Consider the following 14,377-nt stretch of genomic DNA (forward strand, 5'->3'; position numbering starts at 1 on the left):
GGCCCAACATCTTTTCTCTCTAGCTTACCTGCCAGCTGTTCTAGGGAAGTTAGGGGTTAGACCAGTCTAAGCATTCATCAGGGAGCAGAATATGGCTTAGATATCTTACTTGCATCATATTTGACAATGGGAAACAGTGTTGTTTATTTTAGCAGTGCTTCCTAGTGCTCGGAGAAGGAAGGGCTTGTTTTGTTTCTGAGCGTTCTGTTTTTTGAACAAATAGGTTGCTGCAGCAGCCACTACAACACATACCCCCTTCCACCTTCCCTCCAAACAAAAAAATAAAAACACTCTGGGTGTTTGTCCCTTCTTGAGGAGACAGATAGTCAAGTATTGCCATTGAGAAGAGAGACACTTGAAATGGGCCTTCTGACCAGTGAGCTAGGCTTATCTGTGTGTAAGTTGGAACAAAATGGCAAGGGTATGGCTTGGATGTTGGATGGCAGTGGGAGCTCTGTTGGAGGCAGGGATCTCCTAATTGCCAACTACAGTTTTCTTTGTAATTGAGGACCTAACCCTTATACTGAAATGTTACAGGTACCCTTTTAAATAATTAATATTTATTAGTCACCTGATTAGATTTTATTAAAAATTTAGGTAATTCTTCCTAAATAATGTCCAAGTATTTTTTTTAATAACTTGAACATTTTGGGGGTCAGAGAAAGTAGTCATAGAAATACAAGCAGCTTCAGGTTTGGGCAAGTATGAAGTGATACAAATACCAACTTTTAGTGTATTTTATGTTTTTGTGTGTGGCAGTTTTACTCATGCCAGTCATTATTGACACTGGCTTTTAGGAGGAAGGATTTTAGTCAGTTTTTTTTTTTGGTGTAATTGTTGTAGTGCTTTATGCTTAAAAAGGCATAAAGATGGGTTTAAGACATTTCTACTCGGCAGCATTATTAATTAGACCTAATAACCTAATTCGGTAGCGTGTTTATCTTTAAGCGTTATTTCCAGCTCTTTTCCTTACCAGTAAGAGGTGTGTTGTTAAGTGTTTAGTACTGTGATCCGTTTGGAAAAGAGGTGGCTTTTAGTATCATTTATAGGACTTAATGATTTTTAAAGGAAAATATCTAGATTCATCAAAAAGCATCTGCTTTGTCAAGCATAAAAAAACATTTCACTCTGAGGTTGCCTTATCTCAAGAGGAGAAATCACTTTAGGAGTTAACATGTGGAAGGCATTAGGTTGAATAACAAAATGTTTTTCATATTGGTCTTTCAGCTCCAATTATAATAACTTTGAAGATTCAGAATTTGTCTCTTTTTCCAGGAGAAAACCCGTCATATTCATAAACTCAATTTTAGGTAAATTTAAATGTCTGTTTTTCAATGATTTTCTTAATCCAGGACTGAAAAAATCTGATTGACTTATTGAAGATAATTTATTAATCTAATGGTTTATAGATGTCTGTTTTGTTTAGGTTTGGAAGATATAATAATAATGATGTTATTTTTCAGTCTTCCAGAAAAATTTTCTCTTTCTTCCTCCTCTCCTTGCTCTGTATACCCTTCAACAAGAAAGCATTAAAAGGAAAATTTATTCAGCAAAATCAAACCTTGAGTCAGTGCCTTTATCATCTCAGAGGTTCTCTTGGAAATAATGCCTGATGAAATGGAAGGGAAGGAAATTTCTTTAACATTAAAAAAATCTTTTTTTCAATGTCTCCCTTCTAGCTAGCAGAGTAAAATTTTTAGGGTTGTTTATAAGTTGTATGTTCCTAGTTTTTTTTGTGTGGAACATCTTGTTTCCCCTTAGGGCAGGAGTCATGTCACAATTTCTAGGTTAATGTATGATGACTAGCACAGATGTACATTTGTAGTAGGAATTTAGGAAAATTTTGTAACAGTAGTCTCCACAGACTAAGCAGTACTTGGTATTGTGTTTGGGGGTAGATGATAATACTTAGTAAATACCTGTTCTGTCCAGGACCCTAACTGGCTATAAAATACATTACTCTTAGGATTCACAGTATTTGAAGATTCATTTTGGTGCCCTTATTTATTATGAATAATTAGTGTCATCCCCCCGCCCCCCCGTCCCCAAGGTGCTTTAAGACCTTGGTGCCTTTCCAATCTGAGACGACCACACTAAGACAAGAAAGGGCAGTGTCATGGTGGGCAGTTCTTAGTTGCCAGAGAAGTTAAGCCACTTAGTTAGGAGGTCAATGAATTTTTGTTCTTAGTTCAAAATGATAAATATTCTCCCTGACTTTAAGTATCAGATGTAATAGTATGGATCGCTCTTTCCTGTGGAACTAAAGTACATATATTTTAAAAGTTTTTTTTCTTTTTATAATGTCTTGTTGCGCCGTTTTGCTAGACTGAAAGTTTCCTCATCGCTTGGTGAGCCCCTCCTCTAATTCAATCTTTGTCTTTTGTCTTTGCTGCCTTGCAGGGTTGGTACAGTAGGCTTCACTAGACTTAGCTGCAACTCAGAATTTCTCCTCCAGCACCTGAGTAAATGCTGATGGTCTTGTGGAGAGTGGATTAAGAGTACGAGCTAAGTTCTCAATCCCAATTAAGAAGCGGAGGAAAATTTAAACTGTCTCCTTCAAAGTTTATCACAACCGCCACCATCAAGACAGCAAACCAAAGGACAAAGACTTTGACCTGCTGTGTTGCTCTGTGTAGTCCAGTTCACGTATGGTTTACAGACTTGGCTGGGGTTACTAATGAGTAAATAAAAAGTTGGACACTTCTGTCATTGGACACTTTTATTCACAAAGTTACCAAAATGAGGGCTGTACTGGAGACAGCAGACATTGCCATAGTGGCCCTGTATTTTATCCTGGTCATGGGCATTGGTTTTTTTGCCATGTGGAAATCTAATAGAAGCACTGTAAGTGGATACTTCCTGGCGGGGCGCTCTATGACCTGGGTAGCAATTGGTGCCTCTCTGTTTGTGAGCAATATTGGGAGTGAGCACTTCATTGGGCTGGCAGGATCTGGAGCTGCAAGTGGATTTGCAGTGGGCGCATGGGAATTCAATGCCTTACTGCTTTTGCAACTTCTGGGATGGGTTTTCATCCCGATTTACATCCGGTCAGGGGTATACACCATGCCTGAATACTTGTCCAAGCGATTTGGTGGCCATAGGATTCAGGTCTATTTCGCAGCGTTGTCTCTGATTCTCTATATCTTCACCAAGCTCTCAGTGGATCTGTATTCGGGTGCCCTCTTTATCCAGGAGTCTTTGGGTTGGAACCTTTATGTGTCTGTCATCCTGCTCATTGGCATGACTGCTTTGCTGACTGTCACCGGAGGCCTTGTTGCAGTGATCTACACAGACACTCTGCAGGCTCTGCTCATGATCGTTGGGGCGCTCACACTCATGATTATTAGCATGATGGAGATTGGCGGGTTTGAGGAAGTTAAGAGAAGGTACATGTTGGCCTCACCCAATGTCACTTCCATCTTGTTGACATACAACCTTTCCAACACAAATTCTTGTAATGTCCACCCTAAGAAAGATGCACTGAAAATGTTGCGGAATCCAACAGATGAAGATGTTCCTTGGCCTGGATTCATTCTTGGGCAGACCCCAGCTTCGGTGTGGTACTGGTGTGCTGACCAAGTCATCGTGCAGAGGGTCCTAGCGGCTAAAAACATTGCTCATGCCAAAGGCTCTACTCTGATGGCTGGCTTCTTGAAGCTTCTGCCAATGTTTATCATAGTTGTTCCAGGAATGATTTCCAGGATACTGTTTGCTGATGATATAGCTTGCATCAACCCAGAGCACTGCATGCAAGTGTGTGGAAGCAGAGCTGGGTGCTCTAATATTGCTTACCCACGCCTGGTGATGAAGCTGGTTCCTGTGGGCCTCCGGGGCTTAATGATGGCAGTGATGATTGCAGCTCTGATGAGTGACTTGGACTCTATCTTTAACAGTGCCAGTACCATATTCACCCTCGATGTGTACAAGCTCATCCGCAAGAGCGCAAGCTCCCGGGAGCTAATGATTGTGGGGAGGATATTTGTGGCCTTTATGGTAGTGATCAGCATTGCATGGGTGCCCATCATCGTGGAGATGCAAGGAGGCCAGATGTACCTTTACATTCAGGAGGTAGCAGATTACCTGACGCCCCCAGTTGCAGCCCTGTTCCTTCTGGCGATTTTCTGGAAGCGCTGCAATGAACAAGGGGCTTTCTATGGTGGAATGGCTGGCTTTGTTCTCGGAGCAGTCCGTTTGACACTGGCCTTTGCCTACCGTGCCCCAGAATGTGACCAACCTGATAACAGGCCAGGCTTCATCAAAGACATCCATTACATGTACGTGGCCACAGCGTTGTTTTGGGTCACAGGACTCATTACTGTAATTGTTAGCCTTCTCACGCCACCTCCTACGAAGGAACAGATTCGTACCACCACCTTTTGGTCTAAGAAGAGCCTGGTGGTAAAGGAGAGCTGCTCCCCAAAAGAAGAACCGTACAAAATGCAAGAGAAGAGCATCCTGAGATGCAGTGAGAATAGTGAGGCCATCAACCACGTCATTCCCAATGGGAAATCTGAAGATAGCATTAAGGGCCTGCAGCCTGAAGATATTAATCTGTTGGTGACCTGCAGAGAGGAGGGCAACCCAGTGGCTTCTTTAGGTCATTCAGAGGCAGAAACACCTGTAGATGCTTATTCCAATGGGCAAGCAGCTCTCATGGGTGAGAAAGAGAGAAAGAAAGAAACAGAGGATGGAGGCCGGTACTGGAAGTTCATAGATTGGTTCTGTGGCTTTAAAAGTAAGAGCCTCAGCAAGAGGAGTCTCAGAGACCTGATGGAGGAGGAGGCTGTTTGTTTACAAATGTTGGAAGAAACTCCACAAGTAAAACTAATACTAAATATTGGACTTTTTGCTGTGTGTTCACTTGGAATTTTCATGTTTGTTTATTTCTCCTTATGAACTTTTAAGGATATGATGAGACACTAACTTAAGAAAATACTGGTCTTTGAAAAAAAAAACAAAAAAACAAAAAACAAAACACTTATGTAACTGTTGCATCTCTCAGGCATTGTTTACGCTGTAGGTTTTAGCCAAATTTTACTTAGCAGAAAAATCATCTATTTGCAAGGCTTTATTTTCCCAGAGATGGATGAAAGTAAAATTTCAATCTAAATGAAGTAAAACTTGTTTAACAGACTGAATTGTGCAAATGTGGTTTAAAATTTTCCATACCAAAGTAAGGAGAGACCAATTATTCTCATAGAGCACTTAGAGCAGAATATATCCTAAGATATCACGAGTAAGATATACTGTCTGCACTGCCAAATCTTGGTAGGCCTTCTTACCCTCAAGTAGAAGACTTGCTCATTTTAAAGTTTTTTCTCTCTGTAATCCCTACTTCCATTTTAAAAAACTGAATTTATAGACATTGTATAATCAATTATGTACTAAAAATCGCTAACATGTGCTTGTTTCAGGGCAAGTTCGTTTGCCAGGTTGGTTTTGTTAGCATGAGCCTATGGATTCTGAATGCTGAAAGAAAGGAAGAAGAATGTTTTCCTATAGCTATTCTTGTACCACCAGTATATGGAATGGGGAAAAAGTTTATTCCAGTTGTTTTTTTCTTTTTTTCCTACTTTGAAGTTTAAGTGAACCGTACTCAAATGACCACCAAGTCTGTCTTTATAAAGTTGTACGTCATGATTGTATTGTAAATGATTATGGGGGAGAAAATGAAGTAGACATTGCTGATGATCCCCAGATTTACTGACCAAATTAAGATCATTTATATAGTTTGGAAATTAACATCCCCTAAGCAGCATTTGATCGACAAAGCTGAACAGGTGATAGTCTAATACTAAATATTGGACTTTTTGCCGTGTGTTCACTTGGAATTTTCATGTTCTCATACCTCATTAATTCTCTAGCTTTGTTCTTGTCATTTGGTAACATTCTTTATTAGCCAGGTACCTTCCCAAGTGGATCCATTTGGAAGATATGTCCGGAAATTTGAAGAAGAATTAACCCTGCCTTTGTGCTGGGTTGCCCTACTTGATTAGATCATGAGATATTGCAGTTGAGTTTTTAGAGTGAAAATTTAATTCTCAGATCATATTGTATCCTTGATAAGTCTTTTTTCCCCGATTTACTTTTTTTTCAGAAGACTTGCCATGTGTACACAGCCTCTACATTTTTGTTTAAAAAGTTGACAGTGACTTAGAGTGTGATGATATTTCGATGCAAACTGACCATCAGTAACAGAAAACTCAAGAGTGCATGCTTTGCCATTGGTGGATTGTCAGTATAGTTTTTCTGTAGAATGGATAGCAGGTTCAAGAGGTGCCATGAACAAGAACTTCTACGGGTTTTGTAGCGTGTCTTGTAGAGGAGATTACAGGACTTCCATTAATTGTAGGACCCTCTATCTTGACATGGCTTCGTACCCAGTTACAGCCTTCCTGGAAGGGAATCCATTTTTCACAGGGTGATTCCCTTCATGAGGACAGGGTACAAAAGACGTTTGAGAAGAGCTCTACAGATTAGGTAGTTCTTTGTGTGTCCTGTCCTTTTTCCTCCATGACAGATGAAGGAAACTAATTGTGTATCTACTTTGACTTTTCTGTAATCTCTGATATTTTTTAAATTGCATGATTTTATTAACCTTTATTCTTCAGGGGAAAATTATTACTTTTTTAGATATTTTTGTAGATTTTGAATCAAAACTCTGTCCTAATGACTTTAAATTTTTTTTGTATTTATAAACTAGTTTCATTATGATGGATTTGATTAGTTCAAAGTTGATTTTAGAAATTGTCAGGTAGCATAATGTCTTCCCATCTCCAGGGGGCTTTCTGAAGGACTGAGTCTGTAGATGAAAAAATAATTCATGTATGAATAGTATGATTTCTGAGAGCTTATTAGAGTGCCTTGTGGAATTTTGTTCTCAATTTCATTCTTAAGGTTTATGAGCTGGGGGCCAAATAAAAATAAGGACCATCCTTTTCTTGTGTGGAGGCTGAGGCTGTGACATGTCCAAGGTTACAAAGTCTGTTGGGAAGAACAGAAAACCAGGTGTCCAAATCTGGATTCATGGTTAGTCCTCTTGTTTTTTCAGAGGAACTGTTCTTCCTTTGAGACAGCCTTTTGATATTTGGGGAAATAGTAGGATCTTAGATTTTTCAAATTGACATTAAGTTGTAGGAACTAAAATTTTTCTTTGACTCTGAACACCTTGCTGTGTAACTCAGCAGTGAGGATTGACATATTGGCTGAGCAGCCTTCTTACCCCTTCTATTAAAAGCATAAATGAATAGGTGGTATTTAAGTGGATTCTTCCCCCCTTTATTTAATGTTGACTCCTAATAGTTTGGGATATTAGCATCCCCCTACCTTCTCTCTGCTGTTGTCTTAGTATGATACATAAAATACATCATCTTGTGTCTATTCATGTGTATATAGCAGTAGGTCAAGTTTAGAGTACTAATGTTTGTAAATAAGGAATTATTATTAGCATATCCATTAGGGTTGTTTACTCTTGCCAGTATAAACATTTTATTTAGACTGAAGTCCCTGAAGCTTGCCCTTCTTATTGCTTCCCAGTAATAGATAATGTGCTTGAGTAAGTATGTGAATTCCTGATTGCAACTTCATTTCAGGGGACCATTCTTCAGTCTGTATTTCATTAGAATGATTGTTCATGGAATGATACATGGTCTGTCTTAAAGCTAGCAACATAGTCATACTTTACACTAACTAAATGGGTCCTAAATGATGACATTGATACCTAGACATTAACATGTATATGTTTTCATATTGGCTCAAGCTGAGGTTCAGAATTGGCTAAGAGTGATTGACTACAGTAGTTAGCTACGAGTCAGAATGAAGCGAGGACACTGGTGTTCAAAGGTGGAGAAAAACGTTGTCTTATCTGCTGTTAATGGTATCCCCAGTTCTTAGATTTTTGTCCTCTCAGGCAGTCTTAGTCTCCAGATCTGATGAGAAGAGCTTATTACCCTGACATGCAGAATGATTATTGGCTCCTTTGTGGTACCTCTAATTTCCCTGTTCATCTAAGAATATTTTGTCCTCCCACCCAAGACAGTAAGCAGCTTTTGAAACAGCTGAGCCAGTCTTTTTCCCCAGCCTTTCTTTCCTGGTGAGGTTATCACTCTTATCTTTTGGTTAGAGAAGCATCAAGCAGTAGCAATGGTGCTGTGTCCTTTGGCCTAAATCCAGCAGATCTGATCTCCCAAGTCTTCTTTTTCACTTGGCTCAAAGGATCCATTGTCTGTTTGCACAAAGAGGCTGGCCTGGGTCACAAAGCCCTAGCTCTTGGGGATGGCAAGTCAAGTAATTAGTGGGGACCCATCACTTCCTGAAACTTCACATTTTAAGAATTGAGTGGGAAGGTTGTTACTCAGTTCTCTAGCCTGAGGCTAAGTGGGGGCTTGAAAGTCTTGTCCAGGGTGATTAGAACCTTTAAGTCTCTGCATTTCTCAGTCCATTGCTGTCTTCCCTATATTGGGTGTATGGGTCTTCCCCCTCTCTTTAGATATCATTCAATGTAGCTATGGGTTATTCTCATTCTTTACCACCCTATAGAGCTGCTATATTATTAGCTATTAAAAGGTTAGACCCATCAATGTTCCCACTTGGCAGTATTCGGCTTACTTGCTTTTCTTATACTTTACTCCCATGTGTCATTTTCATCTGAGGTATGATGGCTGAATATGACCACATGGGTATCTAGTAGTGACACCTCAGCATTTCCTGAGTTTGGGTTGAGAGATGTATAAAGACCATTGTTTTTAAATTACACGAGTACGGAGACTTGCCAGGACAAAATTTTCTTAAGAAGTCAGAAACACTATTAAGTGAGATGCTGAGAAGTACCTGGGTGATGCAGACTTGACAAAAATTAGCTTAAAATGTGTTAGATGTAGAATCATATTCATTGAACTCTAGAACTTGAGGTATCTTTGCTATCAGCTAGTTTAAACCCCTCCGCATGTAGATTAGGGTGCAGTGACTAAGATCAAGCTTGTTAAACCCTGGTTTGATGTTAAATATCGTAAAGTATGAGTTTATTAACATATTTGAGGTTAAAATGACTGATATTTCCTAATGATACTAGTAGAAAAAATGCTTTTAGGTTTCAGTATTCATAAGATTTATCATTAGCTAGGTGTTAAATTGTTTAAGTCATTTTAATGTTGACCTTAGCCTGAGCAGACTTTTACAAATGGGATATATTCCTATTTGTGTGTATGCCTACCTACCATTCAGAGAGACTGGTTTCCCCCTTTGTCTTCCCTCACATTGCTTTAATTATTCACCTATTCTTTCAACACTTAACAGATTCCTATTTTGATCTTTTGTCAGCTTAATTCACTTTCTTTCAGGCTTATTGTCATGGTGTGCAGAAGTGCTGCTTTGCCCGATATTTGAAGGTCTGGATCCAAATAGTGATTCACTAAATATAGTTGTGTTTAAATATACTCAATTTCTATTAGCTTAAGCTGTTCTCAAGAATTATTTTCTTAGACTTCGTGTTCACTAATAATAAAAGCCCTTAGTAATTCATCAGTGTTTTATTCTCGAAACTCATTTTTCAAAAATTAGGAGGCAGGAATAGTTAAATTCACACCAGTCCCTTTGAAATGATGGTATCACAATGTAGAGAGGAATGGAGTTTGTTTTGATGCCGAAAAGCCTTGTTCTTGCAGTAATTAAAGGTAAAAAGTTGGAACTAGTCAGTTGGCATATAGAGAAGCCCTTTTGTACTAGTTAGGTATGAAGCTGGATTACATAAGAAGTAATCTTTTGATCACTACATTTGGTTTTCTTGGTTGACTTAACTCAGGCCCGCAAACCCCGTTTCCTCCATTAAGCTAACTTCTCTTAATTTGGTATGCTTTTTGTCAAACTCTCACCTCTGTTGGAAGAGTAGATACTCAACTACTTTGACTCCACAACAGAATTTAGCTAAGGTTCAAAATAATTGATGGGCTTTGCCAGCACTGAGTCCCACACCATTATTCACGTTGTCCTATAAATGTTTTTATTTAAACTTCTCTCTCCAGGGCTGGGAATAAGGCTTTAAACTACTGATTCACCTTTAAAGGAATGTTAAGAGAATTGATATAATTTATGTTTGTTTCCATCTCAAATCCTTTATAAAAGATAGGATTTAGCTTATTGTTTCGGGTTAAGCACCCCATTTATCTGATAACTAACAGGCTTAATTAACCATTGGCATATAGTCTTTCACTCAGAAGTAAACAAAAAAGGTTTGATGTATCTGTATCATTACTCATCTCGTGCACTTTACTTTTTCGGGGAGGACCATAATCTGAGACTTGACTTAAACCAATAACCTTAATTTATGTAGTGACTTTTAAAAGTTTGATTTGGTTACCTGGATGTATAGCGTGTTTGAAGAGAGGGATGCTAGAATAAATAAGTCAAGACAAAGCACAGTGGTCTCAGATTCTTGTTAGTGTAGGAGCAGTGCTTTGCTCTCCTCAGAGAAGCACTGTATTATAATTGTTGCCCAGGATAATGGAGCCCCCCACCCCAGTTCAAGACAGTTTACAGTAAGTGAACTCTGTCATTGAGGGAAATACATTTTCCAGTGATTTCGGCAACAGCACAAGTTGACAGTAGATAACCACACCTTTGTTGGAGACTTATATTGGAAATTCACCTTGTACCCTAGTGCTGCTGGATAAAGGAGTGTTTACTTTTTTTATTGCCTCTGGACAAACTACTCTGGATAACTTTCCAATATATCAGTGTAGCCTATACCTCTATAAGTGGAACGTTCCTTAATAACTCACTTTTTTGTTACACTAGTTGGAAACTGAAATTAAGCTCATTGCTATCTATATTATTGAAACCCCCAATTGGCAAAGGCCTTTCTGTAGGGTATTCCGTAATATAATCATCTTCTGAAATTTATGTTTTGATTAGTGCCTTCTGGTTGCCAATATTGAATCTGCTAGTTCACACCTTTCCCTTTCTTGATAACTCTTATTTGTTACAATTCCTCTTTTTAAATATTGTTATAGCTAGTGAAGGAAATACATTTATATTTACATACTTTATATGCAGCCTCTGTTTAAGTTCAAGGAACCAGGTAAGTCTGGTTTGTGTTGCAGCTTAAATGTTATTTATTCATCTGTATTTGTTTCTTTTATATCCTTAATTAAAAATGTAAGGTTACTTATTCTGTGAGTATATCTTAACTTTATCATTTACCAGTGTAGGTTGGATAGGCATATCCGAGAACATACATGTAACAACAGTTTCACATTCCATGATAAGGAAAAAGCTGAAAGTGAGTGTCCATAGAAAGCACAAAACCATGTTCCCTCATATTTGTAACTCCACATGTAGAAAGCACAAGACTAACAGTATTCTCATTACCCCACAAGTGCCAGGCATAAAAAGCCCACCATGGGTTTGTCTCGAGTTGTCAGGATGAGGACCGTGGTACTGAAAGCCCTAGACAGTGAGGTACCTAAGATAGGGGTCCTAAATCATAAGGGATTCAGCGTTCTAATCTGAGTGCGTTTGTACTGCTTTGGTGGAGGAGAGAATACCAATGTCAAGAATGCTGCAATTGTATTGGGGGTTACTAGCTAAAATGGGGTCTGTGGGCTCTTTCCTACAATCTGGAACTTGAGAAACAGGGACAGACTTCTAGGTTTTTGGTGGGTGGAACATTTTGACAAACTTCTGCTTTAAGCTGTAGAGCCATTGGATTTTTTTTTTTTAATCATAAATCTTTAGGAAATTTTACCTCCCGTCATTAGTACCCTGAAAACATGGAGAACTCTCACATTTTAATAGGGCAAATACTCATCTTTAATCTTTGCGTAAATTTAATCTAAACTTAATGAAGTTATTTTTTCATATGCTTCACTGCACTTCATTTTAATAGAGCAGAATTTGATCCAAGTGTTACGAGCATCAAACTAACTGAGACAGATCTGCCAAATGAACTGCATTGCTTTTCACAATGGTTGTAAGAGTCTAAAGGATTCTTTTGCCTGTCTCATTACCCGCTTCAAGACTAGATTAGATGAAATCTGTGAATATGCATGCAAAAGAAGAAAGTAATGTGTTTTCTTGAACTCGACATTATCCTTATTTTACTCCTCACTGTCTACACCTGAATAGTCCCTGTTTGTAAACAATGAATAAATACATTTGTGTCTTGGATTTTGCCTGTATGTCAAAAGATGGAAGGACTCTAAGGATGGAGAGAAGTGACTAGCTTTGTTCCCACTCTCCTCTATTTTGTATGTTTATCTTCTTAGGGATAATCGTCTTTAATACTATATGGAATGAAGATTAAAGCTGGGATGGACTAATGGAACATGTTTTAGAAGAATTAACCTGAGCACTTTGAGGGAGAGACTTACCCCCTCTAGCCAAAAGTTGCCAGGTTGTGGACCTACAGCATTTTTTAAGAATGTAAAACCTCAGACTTTGGTGGGGTTACTGGAGAGGGGTACCAGAAATGCAGGAGAAAGGAGAGGTTTGAGGAACATCTTTGGCTTAGCAATATGTGATAAGGCAAAGCAGTAATAACCCGTTAGTCCTGTGTAGAATGTGTTCTGTAACTTTAAGTTTTGTTTTTAAATTTAAAATAGTTTTTAAGAACTTAAAGGATGCTTTTGAAGATTCCTTTGGCAGAATATCTTTCATCTGTAATTCCATGGAAAATTGCTTTAATTAGTCTAGGTGAAAGTAGTCCTAGCGGTGTAAATATGTATAAATAGAATTTTCTAATTTCACTGTGAGATCTCTAACTTTTGAGTGGCAAACAGATCAACAAGTCTTTTGCTCATGGACTTTTCTGTGGGGTTGTTAAAATGCAAAAGCTTTATTTTTTAAATAATGACATATTACATTAGTGTCAGATGATGGTATGGAATCTGTTGCCCTGCTTTCCCCCACCAATATTGCTTCAGTTTATAGATTGCCAACAGAGTTCCAAAATAAAGCGAGGATTTACCCATTCTTTGCTTGGACATCCCATCTTCTGTTGCCTGGACCTATGTTGGCAATCACATATGAACTATGTTATGCTTCTCAGTGCTTCTTCTTCTCCTTTTTTTTTTTTTGATAAGGTGGATATCAAAAATAGTTGCTGTGCAAAAGTTAGTAGTCTTCTTCAAGAAGAAAACCAATTCCTTTTCTAATATCCTGTGAAATTGCTTCATTCATTCCTTTATTTTTAAGCCAAATGTCAGCAGAGTACTGCTGCTTTTATCTAGTAATTTTGATATGTAAGTATTAATGCATTTTTAAAAGATGTCTGCATTGAAAAATGTTTTTCCCAGTGTCCTGCCTCTTAAGCTTTGTTCAAATGTTCTGTGAGAGACCAGTCTGTGCACTGGGGTTGTGTATTGTATACATGGATTGTTTTGTCAGTTATGCATTGTAGACCAAATGTGATTTTAAATGAAGTTGTTGGGTTATTGGTGAGTTTTTTGAATTGTAAACTGATTTCCAGGGTACCTTCATTGTCCACAGCATTTTTTTTTTTAAGGCTTGACTGATCAGGTCCATTTCACTGTACAATGTTTTAGTTGCAAGCAGAAAGTAGAATTTGATATAAACCAGGTTACTTCCATATTGAAAGGAATACAATTAAAATTGTAGATTTAGGATTGTTAACCATACATGACAATTCTAACTTGACTTATTCTAACCTATTGTATACAATCTTATTTTTTAAATTGTAGACATGTATGATCTTGGTTTAATGTGTTTTTAAAAGTGTTAACTGTTTAAAAATGAAAAAAATGAAGCGAATCTGCTAAAGAGCTGTCAGTTTTCATTACTGACTCTGTAAAATACACTGTTCTTTGTGTACTCTGTGTTATTTTGCCAGCTGCTGCATTAGCCTTTAAAAGTATTTGGAAACTTAAGATGAACTGCATTTCTTGCAAAGTATATTCCTTTCTGTGGTATTTTGTCCTGTAACTGAAGTATAGTAATTATTTTATGGAAATGTTAGCACTTCTGTACCAACTTTGAATAAAATGAAAAATTTACACTTCTGTGACTAAGTATTTTCAATATGAACACGTCTACCCTCAAAAGGTTGTATCTCAGTTCCTTTTCTCTTGGCTCATGAAGAGTTCCAGTGGGTTTCCCCCACCAGTTATTGCCATTCTTTACCTTGGTAAACATGGACTTGCAAATACTGACTGAGAATTGAGTTGTATATATAAAACATTGAATAAATAAAAATATTCTTAGTTTTTTCATTTCGCATTTTGAGATAATTCCAAATTATAGGAAAGTTGCAAGAATAGGTTGAAGAACCCAGGAATCATTTTCATCCAGATTCATAGTAGTTAACATTTTGCCACAGTTGCTTTGTCATTCTCTCATCAGACACTTTCCTGAACGGTTTGAAAAC

General features: G+C 38.0%; 2 protein-coding genes across 7 annotated transcripts in view; both read left to right on the plus strand.

The window, feature by feature from the left end:
• Nucleotides 1-14,014, plus strand: part of SLC5A3 (solute carrier family 5 member 3) — a 33,782-nt gene extending 19,768 nt beyond the window's left edge. For 3 of the 4 annotated variants that reach the window (XM_082625722.1, XM_082625725.1, XM_082625724.1), the window contains exon 2: nt 2,401-14,014. In XM_082625722.1, coding sequence (XP_082481848.1) covers nt 2,740-4,896 — 2,157 coding nt within the window. In that variant the 5' untranslated portion in view covers nt 2,401-2,739 and the 3' untranslated portion in view covers nt 4,897-14,014. Of the gene's footprint in view, nt 1-1,227; nt 1,311-2,400 lie in introns of all 4 variants that reach the window. The other variant, XM_082625723.1, reaches the window with a different exon arrangement.
• Nucleotides 1-14,377, plus strand: part of MRPS6 (mitochondrial ribosomal protein S6) — a 66,541-nt gene that overhangs the window by 20,310 nt on the left and 31,854 nt on the right. The gene's annotated exons all lie outside the window — the stretch shown is intronic.

This window comes from Mesoplodon mirus (assembly GCF_964341445.2).
Source record: "Mesoplodon mirus genome assembly, chromosome: 6".
Lineage (NCBI taxonomy): Eukaryota > Metazoa > Chordata > Mammalia > Artiodactyla > Ziphiidae > Mesoplodon > Mesoplodon mirus.